Below are 18813 nucleotides of genomic sequence, written 5' to 3' on the forward strand. Positions count from 1 at the left end.
GGAGTCTTGGCACTCGCATAGCCTGTTTGGTCCTGGTCCTTGGTGATACTCGTGCTCACGGCCGAGAGGCGTTCCAGATCGAACACGTTCTTGTTCAGTGTCGAAGCCATCGCAACGTCGCCAACCTTGCTGTGGAGACTTGAGACTGAAGTGGTAAGACTCGGAATGAGCTCGTTGACGGTGATAGCTGCAAAGTTTGCAGCAAACTGAGTGATTCCAGGCGTCACGCGTACATGTACTGGAGCGCTGCATGGATTCAAGGTCGTCTCGCTAGTCGGGTCCTTTTTTGCGGCCTGGCTCACGGTGGCCGTGCTCCAGCGATATGGTGTGCACGCTCGATCTCCGATCTGTCCTCCTTCGTCACATGTTGTCTCCCAATCAGGCACCAGAACCGCTTGCTGTCGGAGACCGTGGGCGAATCACCTGGGCGACTTTCGTTGTCATGAGAGTGACTAACATGACCGTGATTGATTCAGGATCAATTGCCCATGCGGCAGTCAGTATTCCGTCAACAAACGCTGCGTGAGATGTATTGGAGAGGAGTTCACCGTTCGGTGCACGCTACTCTGCATTACACTACACTACACCTGCGTGGAACCGGAGGCGCCTAGCAACCGGTGCCGCCTGCGATGAGCAGACACGACGTGCTGTCGAAGATGGCGAGCGTGTTCACCGTCACGGACCACACGAGCGAAATCGCCAAGTATGCGATGGTCAACCCGCCCAGGAGTTTACTCGATCCGCCGGTGCGCGCGAGCTCCTGCGTCTCCTCCTTCTGCCTGGGCAGAAGGAAGAGGAAGACCCACGAGAAAATGGTCATCACGTACGAAATGATGATCGTGTAGGTAATGTCCATGCGGATAGAGTGGTCGTCAATCTGCACACGAGTGTTCGTGATGTTGAACGGACCATCGATGAGCAAGGTCAGCGTCGATGCGAACGGAGATGCCAAGTTGCCGACCGTCGTCACAAGACCGTACACCGCGCCTTCGTTACCCACGCCTGCGATCTCGACCGTCACGAAGAGAGCAATGATCCAGGACACTCCGCCCGGGATCTGCACTGCGATCGGCGGGCCGAGCCAGAACCACTGGCTGCGGAACACGTCCCAGACCGTGATAAGAGCGACCGCGCAGTCGACGACGATGACAACGAAGCCCGTCCAGACGATCATCCAGCGCCAACTCCAGTGGAGACCGTACTTTGACGTCACCATGATGCCGATCATGAAGCACACGTGGCTCAGGACGTTGTTCAGCGTATCGTTGATGGGCGTCACGTCGACCATGTACGACTGCACCGGTGAGCTGGCTGTGTACGAGATGCTGGAGAAGATGCCCGAGAAAAAGTGGTAGGCAATGACCTGGTACACAACGCGCTTGCAGAGCAGATCCCAGAGATCCTTCATGTACTTGCGGAAATTGGTGCGTTGCATCTTCTCTTCCTTGATAAAGAACCACGTGATGGGAACTGCCGGTACTGTGAGCACAGTCATAATGATCATGAGTTGAGGGAAACTCAACGAGAAGTCGAAGTCACCGCCGTATTCTTCGCCGTTGAAGCAAAACCCGACAAGCAGCTCGCCGAGGATCACGACCACTGTGCGCACCGTGTAGATGGCCGACTGGGTCTTACCACGCTTGGCCACCGGCTCCCGCTGTGCAAGTTCGCACACAATGCTGTCGGAACAAACGTCGGAGAAGACGTAGCCGAAAGATGCCAGGAACATCAGCATCACATACTTTGCTCCCTGGCTGGAGGCGTCGTAGTTGATACGCGCCTCGATCTCTGGGGTGTAGTCAGTGGGGTCGATATCGCGGTCGGATGCGACCGTGTAGTACGGTTCGCCAATTGGCATGATAGCCATCACCAGCAGCATCAAAATGCAAACCGTCCAGCCGATAAGCATGTACGGACGGCGACGATAGCCGTAGATTGGGAAGCAATCCGAAATGATGCCGAAGAAGACTTTGAAGCTCCAGGGTAGAGTGACCAGCTCTCTCGCGGCAGACACCTGGGCTCCACTGCAGTTAAGGTACTGCTGAAGAACCGGGTAGACGGTCGACGGGAGCATGCCGTAGACAACACCGACAGCAGCGTACTGGAACAAGAGGCCAATGGTGTCTTTGCTCGTCAGTACGGGCATGCCACCCGGACGCAACGCGCCATCTTCGAGTGCTTCCGGGTTGCCATCGGGAGTCTTGACCTTCGCATAGCCGCTTTGGTCGAGGTGGTCAGGCTCCTTCGTGATGCTCACAGCCGATAGACGTTCGAGGTCGTGTATATTCTTGCCCAGTACTGGAGCCATGACGTCGACTGCTGGAGTTGAAAGCGTTGCAGAGCTTGAGGTTGCGTCGTCCGGAGTAAAACGCGGAATGAGCTCAGCTCGGGAGGTGAAACAACCTATGCTAACTCCAAATGGTGAAAACCAAGCGCTCACGAGGTCGTTGAACACTTGGTAGCGTTATGCCCACTTCACGAAATTCAGATCGAGAGAAACCGTAGTGATGTCCTGAGGACTGTTGCCGCCTGCCACATTTCGTACCAAAGCAATAGGGCTTCCGATAATTTGTCCGTTGATCGGCAACCTCGGGAATTAATTAGGGGGTTCGACTCGAACTTCGAGCCCGTTGTGTCAGCGCCACGGGACATTGCAGGACAAGCGCATGCGGGCGTCTCGCGTGTCGTCCAATCAAGCACCAAAACCTGCAGGTGTCGAGCCTCATTGGCGAATCGAGAGAGCCAAAACGCCAACGACTCGAATGCACGGATTAACTTCGTCACGCTGACCGATCCCAAAGTGGTCGACTAACGTGCTTTTAGGCTCTGTTCGATGCGTGATGTGTGTGCGCATGAGTCACATTGTGACTGCGCAAAGTGATGAACAAGGACGCCGCCGAGTCACTGAAGAAATACAAGGAAAGTCAGTACGTCTCCCCAACAATGTGCCCACGGCTCGATTTTTGAATAACTGGAGTCACACCGTCGTGGCAAAGCCGCTAGTGGCAGCTTGAGACGGAGATCCCTGGTTCAAGCATGAGAAGTAGATCCTCGCCACAACACTAATGATGTCCCCGGTGCACGCATGACAGAATGCTCGCAGCGACCTTAATTGGTCGAAGTCATGCTGGTGGTACCCGGATAGTGCACAAGAACATGCACACGCTCACTGCTCTTGCTATCCATCTCAACCAGATTACCTCCTCTGCAGCGTCCTGTCCTCTGAGTAATCCATGCTTGCGTGCTCCCAAGGAAAACGAGTGCTTCCAAGTATTTCACATTGCATTTGCTTGCACCTAGGACAATTAGTGCGTCGTTTCGATATCGATGCTGGGAGGTAGACTTTGCCGCAACAATCGAACCACAGTATCTGTAGCATGCGGTAGTGGTGCATCGCTACGTAGCTTCATGCTTGTAGAGGTATGGTATACACAGCAGCCCCGCCAACAGCTGCAATGAGAGGTTCCAAAGCGCGGAGTGGCGTTTTCCAGCCAGCCACAGGCGCTAACGAAGTTCATAGCAAAGCTCGGTTGTCAGACATGTGAATTAACAAATGACCAACTGACGACGGGTTTTAAGACGTACCGAGATGATGCTGACTGCCCCAGAAAACACCGACAACGACCCACAGAATGAGCTCACAAATTTGAGCGCGAGCAGATTGTTCGTCCCCGTCGGTGATACGCGACTCAGCTGGTACGTCAGTCCAGCCAGCACGCTCGCGATGAGGTTGCAGCTAAGACACCCCCAGTCGATGAACGGACCGCCGTTAGGCGATGCAGCCGTACGCAACTGCGACGGCTGTCGAGGAAAAAGCTCGCACAGGTAGTTCGACAGCAGAACTGCGCTGCAGGACATTAAGATCCCTAGCACCAGCTCTTCTCCGTCCGCCACCTGCAATGGTCCAATGAATTGCGGGTCCTTTGGGTCTCTGCGTCCAGTTCACAATAGTTACAACCTCCACAACGCCACCTAGAGCCAATCCAACCTACCTTACGAAGCCATGTGGCCCCAGTGTAGCTCTCAACGTCGTCAGCCCGACAAACCCAACCAAGCACGCCATCAACGACGGTCTCTTCACCCTCTTCATAACCCGACGCACCCTCGAGGTCATGAGGTTCACCCACGCCGCTGCCTGCTTCCCCATCCAAAAGCACACGCAGCCTCCAAGAACCGACGCACACACGTACATCGGCCCCGCCACAAAGCTGTCGCCGCTCAAATCCCCCGCATGGTCAACCATGAACGAGTACGACGTGAAGACCCTGCAGTTCCATGAGCGTAAGCCCAACACTCTTAGCCTAGTACATGCACCCCTCTCTCCTGCCTCTCGTACCCCAAGAACGCGGACCGGAATTGTACACATGCGATCGACACACCTTCGCTCTTGAGTCTGTCCTCGTACCCGTAGGTTACGCCGTCCAGGAAGGGCCCGAGCCAATTGAGCGCGGTGCCGCCCACATTCCAAGCGAAGCACGTGGTGACGCACTCGGCCACCGCTGCCAGCAGCAGCAGCCACAAAAACTGTTCATCCGTCTGCTCCTTCTCCTGCTCCTGAGCGGGCGACTGAGGCCCCATAACGTCAACAGCCATGAACGCCTGCTCGCCATCCTCCTCCTCGTCTTGGTGCGTCTGCACACGTAACATCAAGTCTCGAAATGGCTACACCTAGGGTAGACATGAAGTGTACCCCGTGCAACGTGAAACTCTCGAAATGATGGTACCTATTTAATGTACATTTGGTGTTGCCGAAGTGGGTCGTCTCACTTTGCAAAAAGCGCGGGACCTTGCCGCCACTTGGGAGGAGCTGCTACGCGCGCGCGGACCGACGTGAAGGACGCATCTTGGTCGTCTGCACTCGGCACCAACATAATGGACGACGAAACAGCTACCCCCAGCCCGGAGCGCGACCTCAGCAGCGCGCTGCCGGCCACAGCAGGCGACGATGAGCTCAGCGCTGTTTGGCTTGGGGACGACAGCCTCCCCAGCACGCGGGAGGCGCTTCCAGCCATCACTAGACCGCCCGAAGCCTCAGAGACGTCGCACACTACGCCGCTGGCCAAATTTGAAGAGAACAAGAGCGAGGAAACGCCCGTGCATCAGCAGGAACGGCCGGTGGACGAAAGCGAGGTGTATTTCCTCATCGCGGACTTCTTGAAGCGCCGCTCCACGTGCCAAAAGGCCGCAGACACGCTAATCCAGGAGCTGGCCGAGCATCAGCTGCTGCGGAGCGGCGTGGACTGGGCGGGTAGGCCCCACACGGCCACGTACGAGGATTATAGACGGCGCCATCGAGATATCTCGTCTGGCCACTTGGTGGAGCTGCTGCAGGGCGCGGCGGCGGGCTTTCCGCGACTTAATGGTAAGCAGGAGGCGGACGAGAAGGTGCGACACGCGCCCACGGAGGAGAACCGCAGCTTGCTACTGAAGGCGAGAGTGAACAGGAATGTTGCGCTGCCACATGACGAGAGGAAGAAGCTAGCGAAGGAGATTGTGAACGAGCTGTTCAAGCTGCGAGCAGTGCTGAAGACGCTCAAAGTGGTGGAGAAGGTGATTAAGAAGTACGAACGGTATCAGAAGTACACGGCTGCGAGTTGCGTGGAGGAACTGCCGGTGGAGTTGCAGAGGATGATGCTGGGTGAAGGTGTAGCCGTGAAGCAGGAGACAGAGACGGATAAGGTGACGACGCTGGCGGCGGATGTCCGCGCGTTGAAGCAGCTTTTCCAGCTACGACAGGAGCGAATGGAGGTGGAGAAACAGATCGAGGCGAGGATGGACCGCGCAAAACGCTCTGGTTTGTTTCAGACAACCGTGCGGACTGGCCGCAATCAGGCCTCACGTCTGCGACGGCGGGAGGTTAGCTCGCAGCATGATACACAGCTCCCGCCTGCGTACGTCTACAGCCGGATTCGCCGGCTCAAAACGCTGAGCGGTCATCTACAGATTCAGGCGTACTGTCTGGCGTATGATAAATTGGGCAAGGTCGTTATTACTGGATCCGATGACAGGTACGACTCGCTGGGCCTGCAGGCTTTGCTGTACCCCTCACACGTATCTGAAGACTCTAATGTGATCTACTTCGCTGTGTGTGAGCAGGCTCGTAAAAATTTGGTCGATGAAAACAGGAGACTTATTGTTTACACTCCGGGGACACGTCGGCAACATTACGGATCTGGCGGTGAACTACTCAAACACGCTCCTGGCCTCGTCGTCCGACGATAAGACTGTCCGGGTATGGGAGCTTAGTACGGGCGCACCAGTCGCCGTGTTAGTTGGGCATTCTAGTGTCGTGAATGCAGTTCGGTTCCACCCATCCAAGAACATTATCGTCACGGCCTCGGACGATGGAAGATGCTTCTGCTACAAGGTACCGGAGATTCCTCTCGTGGAACAGCCAGAAACAAAGATTGAGACTGCTCGCCGACTGTACGCGCTTAACGCGTACATGCTCAGTTTGCATCCCATCTACGCAATGAAGCACGCCCGCCGCGAGGGTGTGCGGTCGTGCAAGGTACACTGCGTAACGTTCAGTCGATGCGGAGACTTTGTGGCTTCTGGCGGCCACGATGGAATTGCGCGTGTATGGGACTTATCCATGGTTTCGGCTCCAGACGCACCTGCTGTTGTGCCTCGATTCCAGCCTACCGCAGAGCCACAGACATTACAAGTGCCAGGACAGCAACCCAGCGATACCGGGCCAACGCCCAGTGATCAACTACCACCGGCCAGAATTCCTCTCGTACCAATGCCATTGGTTCAAGCGAATCCGGCACCTGTGTCTTTGCAAAACCTGCCAGTGCAAGAACCGATCAGTCAGATTGGTGCTGCGGTTGCACCAGCTGCAATAGAACCTTTATTGCCTGTGGTGAACCCGATGCGGCTTCCAGGTCCTGATCAGGCACCATTGCTGCCTCAAGTTGATACGCAGAACCCCCTTCCGACTGTGGCAGAGGCATTGCAGCGCGAGGTGGCGCCGCGACAACAACAGCCCCCACAGGTACAACAAAGCGAGCTACCTTCTCTATCTCTTTCCGATGACGACGTCCCAAGCATTGAGCCGATTGCGTCGTTGAAGGGGCATAAAGGACCAGTTTCGAGCATCGCCTACAACTATCGGGGTGACCGGATTGCCACTGCGTCTATCAAAGATAGCGTGGCGCGTATCTGGAAGTGGAAACGGAAGTATAAGAGCCTGCATGGGGTCGTTCTCCTCGCGAAAGAGTCTTTGGTTGAGCACGATGACATTTCAGCTTTCTACGGGGTGCGCGGTCGAAAAAAAGCTGTCCCAGTTGTAGACACGCTGGCCTGGACACACGATGACCAGCGTCTCATCACACTTCATAGCGTCAAACTGAATTCAGAGTCGGCGGATCCAACTTGGGAGCAGAGGATACGAGTTTGGGAACCGGATAGCGGGCAGTTGGTGATGGCATTGGGCGCGATTGACAACGAGAAGAAAAATGGGCATGTGAATGCAGCGTTTGCGCTAGGTGCACACCCAACGGACTGGCGCATTATAGTAACGGCAGGCTACGATGGACGCGTCTTTTTATGGGATATCTCGACAGGTAGAATGCTCAAGTCGTTCATGAATTTGTCGCCGGACTCAAAGCCGCTTTCTAACCTTGATGGCGGCTTTACCCCGGATGGCAATGGTTTTTGCTTCACGGATCAGATCGGTCGCCTTCTCATATTTGGTACGGGATCTGGAGAGCAGTATGCGGCAACGCCTGTGCAGCAGTACTTCCTACACGATTATGTGATGCTAGTTACCGATGGACACTATAACGTGCGGGACAGGGAAACGCAAGAATTGCCGAGTTTAATGAACTCAGGTCCTCTGATGGACGCATCACTGGTTCAATATCCACACCAGCCGCCCCACTTGCTGTCCGACGAAACGATCACGCCGGAGGAGTATGAGGAAAATCGACGACTGCGAGTCCAGCAGAGCAAGGAGTCGGAAATTCAATGCGCGGTACGCCATCCACCTGAGACTGAGGAGGACATCCATTCGTTCCCCGTTGCTATTATCAATCGTGAGGACGACAAGAAACCCGCTCAGGGACAAGGAAGCTTTGCCGCAGACGCAATCGCGTTAGCTAGAGCCTCGTACAGGTTGAACGGCGCCCCCGTAAGGCTGTCCGAGCTTCGTCGCCGTGGTTCAGGATCTAGAAGACATGTGCGACGGCGCAATACCCCGACTGATGAGCGCGACACGTCAGTGTTAGAGATCGAAATTTCGAGTGAAGATGATCGGAGTGACGAAGACTTCCAGGTGCCGACACCGCGGCACGCTGCCGAGGAAGAAGAAGAGGACGAAGAAGAAGACGAGGATGAAGATGAAGACGACCTTGATGAAGATGACCTGCTCAGTGATAACGGAGATGCTGATTTCTCCCCTGCAAACTCTAGACGGAGGCGCCTTCGCAGCACCAGGCAGCGAAACTCTCCTCGTGCTAGGTTTCCATCTCGCGGGGGTCGGAGATTGCAATCGGAGAGTGACGGGCGTGACGGGCATGATCTAGAAGACACCCCTCGGCAGTTGCGAGCACGAAGAAATACGGTCAGGGCTCGGTCCCGACTGGTGTTAGATAGCGACGAAGAAGACGAGGGCGGTGAAATCCCCACCGAGCAGCGTATCGGTGATGCCAGCGGTGAAAGGGTCCTGGACAATCTTGAAGTTGAGGATGGAGTCGTGGTCGAGTCGAACGATGGTGTTATCATGGGTGACAACCAGTTGGATCGGTTTGACCAGAACATGACTTATGCGGAAATGCTTGAAGCAAAGAGAGCCCAGCTTGGAGCAGCACCAGTCCCAGCGGAAAACAGCGACGATGCGTTGATCCCTTGTGCCCTTTGCGGTGTTGGAGATGACGATGCCATGTTAAAGCTACCTGGGGATGGAATGGGGGTGCACCCTCTAATTTATGGTGTACAGCGGGTATTCGTGCACGATCAATGCGCTATCGCGTCCCCCCTGTGTTTTAACCGAGACGGTATTTGGTATAATGTGGGCAGAGAGATTCGTCGCGGACGGTCACTGACCTGTGTTGGGTGTAACAAGCGTGGAGCAACAATTGGTTGCACCATTGGTGCGTGCCGTAACTCGTACCATTGGAAGTGTGCGATCAACTTTGGGTGGTCTGTGGATCAGATGCACTTCTTTTGTCCAGACCACCAGTCAAGACGCGCGCAAAGGCACCGGCAAGAGGAAAACCACAGCATTGCTGCGGAGGATGGGGGTGCTATTATCGAGTCTGCTTCCAAGCGCTTCGGTCTCAGATTCCACCGCGAATGGCTTCAATTGGTGAGCCTACGGTCGATTCATCAGTACGTTCCGCAAGTTGGCGACTACGTTGTATACCTGCCGGAAGGCCATCCTGGGTATTTGCGCTACGGGGGAATGCCCAACCCGAGATATTACGAGCGACTTTCCAAGTTTTATGCCATCAAGTGCCGTGTCGTCGATGTAAAATATGTATTTCCGACTGCGGATGAGTATTTGAGGTGTAGCTCAATCAAGTGCGAGCTCTCGCTTGCGGTGCTTGCTGTGCCAACATCTGCGGCTCGTCCGGCAGGGGAACGCGATGAGCAAAAGCAGGAGGAAGAGGAGTCCAAAGAGGGCGTGCCTTCCGACACAGCCGACTTGTTTAATCCAGAGTCTTCTCCCTTCGCTGAATTCACGAGCGTTGATGAACAGTTAGCCCCCGCTGCGAGCGAACCGTCAACACGCTTCAATTTCAAGGTGCTGTACCACTCTAACGATGTGGCAAACTTTCTCGTGCTGGATCACACCTACGAAAGTGGTGTTTGCGGTAACTGGCATGCGGGCGATCGGGTTCAGATGCCGTTTGTGCAGTTGGATCAACACGGACTGGAGATTGAAGCGAAAATGTCATACGGAACAATCGAAAGCATTCTTCGAAAGCCATTGACATCAAGCAACTATGGAGAAATCACGCCGTGGGAATGCGTTACAGTTAACTGGGACAGCCCAGAGGATGATACCTGCGCTGTGTGCCCATGGGAGCTGGAGTCAGCATTGGCAGAAGAACGGCGTGAGAAGCGCGAACTTTCGCTTCGTAGGCGTTCGACACGACTTTACTTCTCTCGAAGTATTATCGCCGATAAGTGCGAGGCGTTATTACAGGAAGTTGACCAGGTACTGACGCTCTCAATTTCGCGCGACTTCATGTATCCTGTTGATGAAGAAACCTTCATAGACTACCCGATCTCAATTGCGAACCCGATCGATTTGACTAAGATCCAGCGACGACTGCGGCTCGGTTACTACCGTCAAGTGGAGGCATTCTTATCTGATGTGAAGTTGATCAGTATTAACTGTGAGACTTACAACATTCCGTCGAGCCCGATCTCCCAGAACTCGCGGAATTTACTCTCCGCTATCTTGACACAAGCACAACGTCACTTCCCGCACTTAATGCGCGAAGCTAACGACAGCAACCGCCGCGATGCAGACGGAGAGCGAGCCGGTGCGCGCTACACTTATCCGCCTGATGATTTCTTGACCAATTTCAGTGAGGATGCAGAGGAATTGCAGTTGTCGCTGCTTGAAATTGGGTTGTTGACGCCGGCACCAGATACCTCTAGCAGTAATTCTGCTACTCCTGTTGCTTCTCGCACCGAGACTACTTCTAGTTCGGCTGCTGACTCCACTCCTAGCGTGCTACCTGCTTCGCCCCAATCGCGATCACGTCGTCATACGCGCAGCAGTGAGGACACGAAAGAAAATGACGGTGAAGAGACTAAGGAGGAGAATTCAGGGGAGCAGCCCAATGAAACAACTGATGACACCATTTCCAGCCAAGCGGAGGTGAGGACGACGAATACAGCTGACCCCGCTGTGTTCAACAGTCCGAGGCAGCTTCGGAATCGAGAAGTAGCTGAGCCGCAAATCCAGTCGCCTCGTGCTCGTCGCACTCCTCGAGTAGTGACGACGCCTGTACCTAGTGGAGAAGGGCCCGCACGGAAACGGCAACGCAAAAACCCTGCACAAGAACTCCTGACCTACTCAGCTCTCATGGAAAACTACACGAGCTCTCAGCGTGAAACTATTGAGCGCGCGTTCGAGGACGACCTGAGGTCGGTGTTGCAGATTTTCCACGAGGCACTGGCTGAAGCTGACAAGCAAAATATATTCGCGGCACCCGTGACGGACGACGTTGCCCCACAGTATTCCGAGATTGTGTTGCACCCGCAGGACTTCGGCGCAATGCAAGACAAACTGTACAGGTACAAGAGCTTCCGCCAATACTTCGTAAGTGCTACTCGCAATGGGAAGTTGTGATGCTGATTGATGATGTAACTAACTGGGCTTCGTGGTTTCTTGCGATCTTCCAGGCTGATGTTGAGTTAGTGTTCTCGAACGCCATCACGTACAACACTTGGGGCTCTTTCATCGGTGGACTCGTGGAGGACTTGCAGAAGTACTGCATCAAGTTCCTGTTGGACGCGGCGTGTGTGAATGTCCAAGGGCACAAAATACCCGCTTCAAAGAAGACCGCACGGCCTACAGCTCGCTCGTCCACCTTGCAGAGCAAAAGCTCGCCCGCACGGCCAGGTAAGCAGCGTGCTCGCAGGAAACCTGCTGCAGCTAGTTCCGAGAATGAAGAGGATAGCTGGCATAGCAGCAGCACTTCTGAGAGCGAGGAAGACGATGACGACGACGATGAGGAGGAGGAAGAAGATGAGGACTTCAGTGACGATTCGGACTTCGGTAATGCTGGAAGGAAACGCCAGTTGCGGCAGCGGGCCCCAAAAAGCAAGAAGAAGGCTAAGCGGCGCTACTGACGTGGTGTTACGGCCGTAGTGCTGTAACACAATGAAAAGCGGCGATTTGAATTCAGCCAAGTGTCTCCTTCTCGTACGAATTCTTCAGCAAGTTATCCAACCAAAACAAGAATGGAATATTTAACCACACTTTTCTCTAGTAAAAGCACGCGGCAGGCTGAGCGAATAGGTGCTATACCTTACAGCAGCTTGACACCTTGCGAGACCTTCTTGGTTATCTCATTGTTGTGCGCATCCATCTTGTCGATAATACGGGAGGCAATGAGCTGCAGCGCGCGCAAGTCCGAGCCCTTGACCTTCTTGCGAGCCTTCGTGTCGGCGATACAAATCGCACCCACAACCACACCCTTGTCCTTGGTGAAGATAGGCACGCCCAGGAAGAACTGCACCTGCATGGATAGCGCTAGTGGGTTCTTGGCAAAGCGGATATCCTTCCGACAATCCAGCACCACCAGCGGCTCTTGCGACATAATGGCGTGGGCATCCACGCCAATGTCACGCGGCACTTGGTCTCCCACGAGGCCAATCGTGGTCACGAACAAACTCGTCGAGGCCGTCACCACGGAAAGAGCCGCCACAGGACAGTTCACGGTAGAGCGCGCCAGGTCCAACAAGTCACGGAGGGTGGTGTTCGCGAAGTCTTGCGACAGGTTCAGTGTCTGGATGCGCTTAACACGCTCCTTCTCCGTCGGCGTCAACGGAGCATCCGGCCACGGGTTGCCCTTCGTGAACGTCAGCTCGTAATCGAACGGCGTGTTAGCGTACACGTCGCCATCGTCTTCGCCTCCCTGGCTGCGGCCACTGCTGGACGCATTGCTCGGACTCCCGGCCAGATTGGCCGCCAGCGTCGGCTCAATCGTAAATCCGGCCAAAGCCTCCTCCAGCGTCACGTGAGCTGAGCTACCAAAGCACTCGCTGTCACTGCCACGACTCGAAGAAGCGCTCGACCTGCTAACCCCACTGCGAACGCTATCGTACGTTGATCCCTTCGCTCCATTCTGGTCGCCGTTCAAGCAGGCCATGCACACGCGCGTGCTTCCTGCGAACTTTGAGCGCTGCGCGTCCTTGCGGATGGCCGAGCACTTCGAGCAGACCGCAGAACCACAGATACGACAGTGGTGCGCGCGGCGCGTGAACATGGAGAAAGCGCCGCTACACACGGAGCACGAGTCGCGGAAATGCCAGCTCCGGCGGTCACGCAGCTGGTTGCGACGAATACGGCGGTTCACAATGGCACTCGGGATAAGCCGCACACAACCCGCGAGGCGCAGCAGCCAAGCTCGGTCGTGCTCCAGCGACGGTGCGCGGTACGGCGCAGTGATGAAGAACGAAACGCGCGTCGTCGTCGAGTTCTTGTCTTCAGACGCCTCCACCACGAAGCCGCACTTGCGCAGCGGTTGACGCTGCATGTGCGTCTGCGAGAAGATGGGTCCACAACGCGGCAACTCCAATGACTCCATGACGGAGACCCCGTACGACGCGCCACCGCCCAGCGGGTTGTTTCCTCCGTTGCCGTTTGCGAAAATCTGGTTGAAGCGCATGAAGAAGAACTCCCTCATCGGAGCCTGCGGGTGCACGTCGTTGAGGGCCAACCACTGCACCATGAGCGACGCTGTCGTCGGCTGCGAACCACGCGGCGTCTGGGGAGTCGCCGGGGTGCCCGGAGTGCCAGGCTCCGGCACCGGCTCGGGCGCGTTGCCGGAATCGGCGCTCACGTCCGTGTAGTGTAGCGCTTGGCCGGCCGCGTACTGCGCGCCCAGCATGTCCTGCAGGTAGGCGTCCACCTCGGTGGCCGTGCGCGCCGTCAGCAGCGCCATCACCTCGTCGCACGTCGTGTTCTGCAGGCGGACGACGCCCTTCATGACCAACAGGTCGTCGCGGTCGTCGTGCATCTCATAGACCGTGAAGTTCTCCTTCTGTTGGCGCAACACGGCGCTGGCCGCCGCCGATCCGGCCACGCCCTGGTCGTCGTCCGTGATCCAGCGGATGAGCTGGTTGGTGCGGCGCTCGCCGACGGCTGCGAGCTCCTTGACGCGCTCCTTGGTCATGGTGCGCGGCACCTCATACTGACGAGCTACCTGCTCGGCGAAGCCGCGCGAGCCAGAGCCGCCTGAGGCCGCGCCGCCAGTGTTCTTGCCGCCTGTGCTGTTGTTCCTACGAAACATGGCCGATTGAGGGAGGAAGCGGGACTGACTGCCTGCTACGGAGCTCCTGGGAGCGATGAGTGCCCGTGACTACGGCAGGCTTTGTGGCGATTTGCACCATATGGGGAGCTGTATTCTGGACGGGGCTGTCATATTTTATCATGAAGCGACGCGGTGGAGTCGGCGGCTGGTTGAGCAGCGGGTGGTCAAGGCGAGGCAGTTGGCGGTGCGAATGGTGACTACTGGTTGGAGCACTTCCGAGCTCGGTTATTGGCGCGGGCGCGTTGGAAAGAGGAGCTGCTGCGCGTGCCACCTTGAAGCCGTCCCGTGCAGCAGGTCTCCTCAATGTGTGTCCACTCGTCGTCTCTTTGTCGGGGTTCATCTTAACCCCATGTGGCTTTGCTCGTGGAGATCGTTGAGGGCGCTGTTGCCGCAGTCTTGGCAGCCGCGACGCCACCGACAACAGGTGATGGGGTGGATGATGCCGTGGGTCAGCAGCTGGTGCTTGGAGTAATTTTGCAGCGCAGATGGGAAACATGAGCGAGGATACTTTCACCACGGGCGGGCTCCCCAACTGGCGCTGGTCGCTCGCTCGCTTCGCCGCGACTGGCGCGTCAGACCGTAGTTGCGTCGGGGCAGCACCGACGTTGACAAGGAGTCCTTGCAGCTCCAGCTTTGTTTCTACACGGCAAAGTCGGCAAGCATTCGCGCCTCAACGATGGTGAGGGGGCCTGTCGTACACGACACACTCGAGCTGTAGAAATGGGTGCTTCGGTCGCGTCTCCGACGTCGAGCAGGTGCAATAGGCGCGACACAAATTCTCTGCACACGGACACAAATTCTCTGCACACGACACAAATTCTCGACAAGTCTCTGCGAGGGTCGAAACGTGGTGTCGAGCGTGGCGTCCGTGCTAGGTGGTTCACCAATAGTGAAGGTTCCCGCCGAGTCTCTTTGACCGTCTTGACTTTCACGCCGAGAACGTGACATCCGCTCCGCACAAGTGTCAGCGCGCTTGCTTGGAGCCTGGGACTGAGCTCGGTCAGTACACGGTACAGCATGCGCTCACGTGTTTCCCGCGCGCCGCTCACGACCACCCATCGTCTCGGGTACCGCAAAGAAGCGCCCCACCGAGCTCGAAGAAAGGGCCTCGCTTCGCGCGCAAGCTTCACGACGTGGTGGTGGTCGTGACTTCGCACTGGCCGTGACTTCGCACTGGCCGTGCTGGCGAGTCGAACAAATGAGCTCTGAGCTCTGAGCACGGGCCAGCAGCGGCGCTGGCCCGCAGCTCCCTGTCTGTAGCTCTGCAAGGCGGCGTGGTTGCAGTGCAGTCAGCTCACTTTGACAGCAGCCATGGTGGGCAACCGCCGAGGCCATTTTCGAGGGCACTCATCTGCTGGTACGACCCGCCCATCCATCGCCACCGCGCTGTAGCAATCGCTCAGAGACGGGGGTGGTCAAAGACGCCGGGAAATCGCCACCAAAATGGAGACGCCGTCGTCTTGGCGCGACAACTAGGCTCGTGACTAGCGTTGCATGTGTCGTAGCTCACAGGGTGATCGCCATTTTCGCGCATGAAGCTTCAAGTTGGCCACTTGAGCGCCTCACGGGCGGTGACGGCTCGGGACAGCAGCATCTGGCCACTTGTCGCCGACGCGCGTTGACGCAGATGGGACACCACAGGCAACAAATCGCCGCGAGCTTTTGTCGGGTCGCCGCCAACGCGAGCACTCGTTCCATCGGTACCAGTCCTGCTTCCTCCCTCCACTGCGTTCGGTCGGCCATGTTTCGCAGAAACAACAGCACGGTCGGCAAGAACACCGGCGGCGCGGCCTCGGGCGGCTCGCACGCCTTCGCCGAGCAGGTAGCTCGTCAGTATGAGGTGCCGCGCGCCATGACCAAGGAGCGCGTCAAGGAGCTCGCAGCCGTCGGCGAGCGCCGCGCCAACCAGCTCATCCGCTGGATCACGGACGACGACCAGGGCGTGGCCGGATCGGCGGCGGCCAGCGCCGTGTTGCGCCAACAGAAGGAGAACTTCACGGTCTATGAGATGCACGACGACCGCGACGACCTGTTGGTCATGAAGGGCGTCGTCCGCCTGCAGAACACGACGTGCGACGAGGTGATGGCGCTGTTGACGGCGCGCACGGCCACCGAGGTGGACGCCTACATGCAGGACATGCTGGGCGCGCAGTACGCGGCCGGCCAAGCGCTGCACTACACGGAAGTGAACACGGACGCCAGCAACGAGCCGTCTCCAGAGCCGAACACGCCGGTGACGCCACAGGCCCCTAGCGGATCCAAGCCCTCTGCGGCGTCTGTCCTGGTTCAGTGGGCGGCACTGAACGACGTGCACCCGCAGGCTCCGCTGAGGGAGTTCTTCTTCATGCGCTTCAACCAGATTTTCGCAAACGGCAATGGAGGCACCAACCCGCTGGGCGGTGGCGCATCGTACGGGGTCTCCGTCATGGAGTCATTGGAGCTGCCGCGTTGTGGACCCATCTTCTCGCAGACGCACATGCAGCGCCAGCAGCTGCACAAGTGCGGCTTCGTGGTGGAGGCGTCCGAGGACAAGAACTCCATTACGACGCGCGTTTCGTTCTTCATCACTGCGCCGTACCGCGCGCCGTCGCTGGAGCACGACCGAGCTTGGCTGCTGCGCCTCGCGGGTTGTGTGCGGCTTATCCCGAGTGCCATTGTGAACCGCCGTATTCGTCGCAACCAGCTGCGTGACCGCCGGAGCTGGCACTTCGGTGACTCGTGCTCCGTGTGTAGCGGCGCTTTCTCCATGTTCACGCGCCGCGCGCACCACTGCCGCATTTGCGGAGCTACTGTGTGCTCGAAGTGCTCGGCCATTCGCAAGGATACACAACGCTCAAAGTTCGCAGGAAGCACGCGCGTGTGCATGGCCTGCTTGAACGGCGACCAGAATGGAGCTACCGGATCTTCCAGCGCGTATGATACTCGTAGTGCAGTTGGCAGGTCGAGCACTAGCGGTGGAGCATCGTCGAGTCGTGGCAGTGACAGCGAGTGCTTTGGTAGCTCAGCTCACGTGACGCTGGAGGAGGCTTTGGCCGGATTTACGATTGAGCCGACGCTGGCGGCCAGCCTGCCTATGAGCCCAAGCAACACATCTACCAGCAGTGGTCGCAGCCTGAACGAGGAAGACGGTGACGTGTACGCTAACACGCCGTTCGATTACGAGCTGACGTTCAAGAAGGGCAACCCGTGGCCGGATGCTCCGTTGACCTCGACGGAGAAGGAGCGTATTAAGCGCATCCAGACACTGAACCTGTCGCAAGACTTCGCGAACACCACCCTCCGTGACTTGTTGGACCTGGCGCGCTCTACCGTGAACTGTCCTGTGGCGGCTCTTTCCGTGGTGACGGCCTCGACGAGTTTGTTCGTGACTACGATTGGCCTCGTGGGAGACCAGTTGCCGCGTGACATTGGTTTGGATGGCCATGCCATTATGTCGCAAGAGCCGCTGGTGGTGCTGGATTGTCGGAAGGATATCCGCTTTGCCAAGAACCCGGTGGCGCTAACGATGCACGTGCAGTTCTTTATGGGCATTCCGATCTTCCTCAAGGACACGGGTGTGGTTGTGGGTGCGATTTGTATCGCCGACACGAAGGCTCGCAAGAAGGTCAAGGGCTCGGACTTGCGCGCGCTGCAGCTCATCGCAGCGCGCATCGTCGAGAAGATGGACGCGCACAACAACGAGATGACCGAGAAGGTCACGCAGGGTGTCAAGCTGCTGTAACCAACTTCCGAACATGTCCGGATGCGTTTACTTAGAACTCAAAAAGTGTGCGGTCAACTTTGTCTAGTTTCTCCCTCTTTAGCGCGCGGCGGCGACGCACCACTACCACCACAGTGCAGCAACAGCAGCCTAGTCGCGCACGTCGAACACGGACAGCAGCAGCTCGCACAGCTCCTTGCCGAACTTCTTCTTGTATGTCACGGTTTTATTTAAGTAGACCACATCACAAATATTGTGTGTCACACACGACACAACCTTCCGGGGGTTCTGCACTCCCTCGCGTGTGGCTCAAATCGTTTAAGGGCCCCCACCTCTTGAAGACACTATGGCTCTGCGTGTAGCGGCGGAGAAGGCGGCGCAGGCGTCCGCGTCTAGCCCGGCCGTGACGCTGTACCGCTACATCACCAAGCAGGTGCCACGCGTGTTGACGCTGTACGACATCCCGATGGAGCCAGCCGACGCGCGGCTGGCCGTGCAGGCACTTTTCCGCCAACACGCGGCCGTGAAGGACCCACGCGTGGTGGACATGCTCATCACCAAGGCCAACATGGAGCTGGAGGAGACGCTCATGCAGTGGAAGCAAAAGGTGCACCTCATGAAGCTGCTGGAGGAGGGCCAGGCGCTGCGCCAGCCCAAGCCGCTCGAGGACTCGGTGGACCAGGCGCTCGAGAAGTTCTACGCCGGCCTGGACGACGACGAGGACGAGCTGTAAGGCAGACGAGAGACACAGAATCAGAAACAAAATACAAAGACGACAATGTGACGGCGTTTGATTTATAGGAACGGAACAGAGCTGATGGATCTTCGTGGCCTTGATGGAGGGGCTGCTTACATGTTGCTGAGCTGTTGAGAGGACAACTAAGCTTGGACCCAATGTTGGAGCCCACTTGACTATGATGTTGGTACGACATTTGTATTTTGGACTAATCGGTTCCTGGACGCGAAGCTTACCAGCTAACTACTGTATCTGCCTGGCTCGCTTGGGTGTGCGTTGATGAACAGGAATCATAACGCTGGAGGGCTCGATGAACCGAACGGACTGCCCTCCATGACTATAACTTAAGAGAAAAAACACGGTCTTGAAGCTCTTCG

The 18813-nt window shown here is 56.9% G+C and overlaps 5 protein-coding genes across 5 annotated transcripts; 3 read left to right on the top strand and 2 right to left on the bottom strand.

The window, feature by feature from the left end:
• Positions 1 to 3396: 3396 nt before the first annotated feature.
• On the bottom strand, positions 3397 to 4647 carry KRP23_5057 (uncharacterized protein; the record flags this gene model as incomplete). The annotated part of the gene is made up of 4 exons (XM_067890084.1): positions 3397 to 3504; positions 3586 to 3931; positions 3993 to 4265; positions 4337 to 4647. The coding sequence occupies 4 exons, from the start codon at positions 4645 to 4647 to the stop codon at positions 3397 to 3399; spliced, it is 1038 nt and encodes a 345-aa protein (XP_067746660.1).
• Positions 4648 to 4872: 225 nt separating this feature from the next.
• On the top strand, positions 4873 to 11814 carry KRP23_5058 (Bromodomain and WD repeat-containing protein 1; the record flags this gene model as incomplete). The annotated part of the gene is made up of 3 exons (XM_067890085.1): positions 4873 to 6008; positions 6097 to 11281; positions 11365 to 11814. 3 exons carry the CDS (start codon positions 4873 to 4875, stop codon positions 11812 to 11814), a joined length of 6771 nt encoding a protein of 2256 aa, XP_067746661.1.
• A 179-nt stretch (positions 11815 to 11993) lies between these two features.
• On the bottom strand, positions 11994 to 13979 carry KRP23_5059 (WD repeat and FYVE domain-containing protein 3; the record flags this gene model as incomplete). Its single annotated transcript, XM_067890087.1, has 1 exon — positions 11994 to 13979. One exon carries the CDS (start codon positions 13977 to 13979, stop codon positions 11994 to 11996), a length of 1986 nt encoding a protein of 661 aa, XP_067746662.1.
• A 1762-nt stretch (positions 13980 to 15741) lies between these two features.
• On the top strand, positions 15742 to 17721 carry KRP23_5060 (WD repeat and FYVE domain-containing protein 3; the record flags this gene model as incomplete). The annotated part of the gene is made up of 1 exon (XM_067890088.1): positions 15742 to 17721. One exon carries the CDS (start codon positions 15742 to 15744, stop codon positions 17719 to 17721), a length of 1980 nt encoding a protein of 659 aa, XP_067746663.1.
• A 325-nt stretch (positions 17722 to 18046) lies between these two features.
• KRP23_5061 (NADH dehydrogenase [ubiquinone] 1 alpha subcomplex subunit 6) lies at positions 18047 to 18571 on the top strand (the record flags this gene model as incomplete). The annotated part of the gene is made up of 2 exons (XM_067890089.1): positions 18047 to 18429; positions 18502 to 18571. The coding sequence occupies 2 exons, from the start codon at positions 18047 to 18049 to the stop codon at positions 18569 to 18571; spliced, it is 453 nt and encodes a 150-aa protein (XP_067746664.1).
• Between the last annotated feature and the right edge of the window lie 242 nt (positions 18572 to 18813).

The sequence above is a fragment of the Phytophthora ramorum genome (genome assembly GCF_020800215.1).
Source record: "Phytophthora ramorum isolate Pr-102 chromosome Unknown Phyram_PR-102_s0004, whole genome shotgun sequence".
NCBI lineage: Eukaryota > Oomycota > Peronosporomycetes > Peronosporales > Peronosporaceae > Phytophthora > Phytophthora ramorum.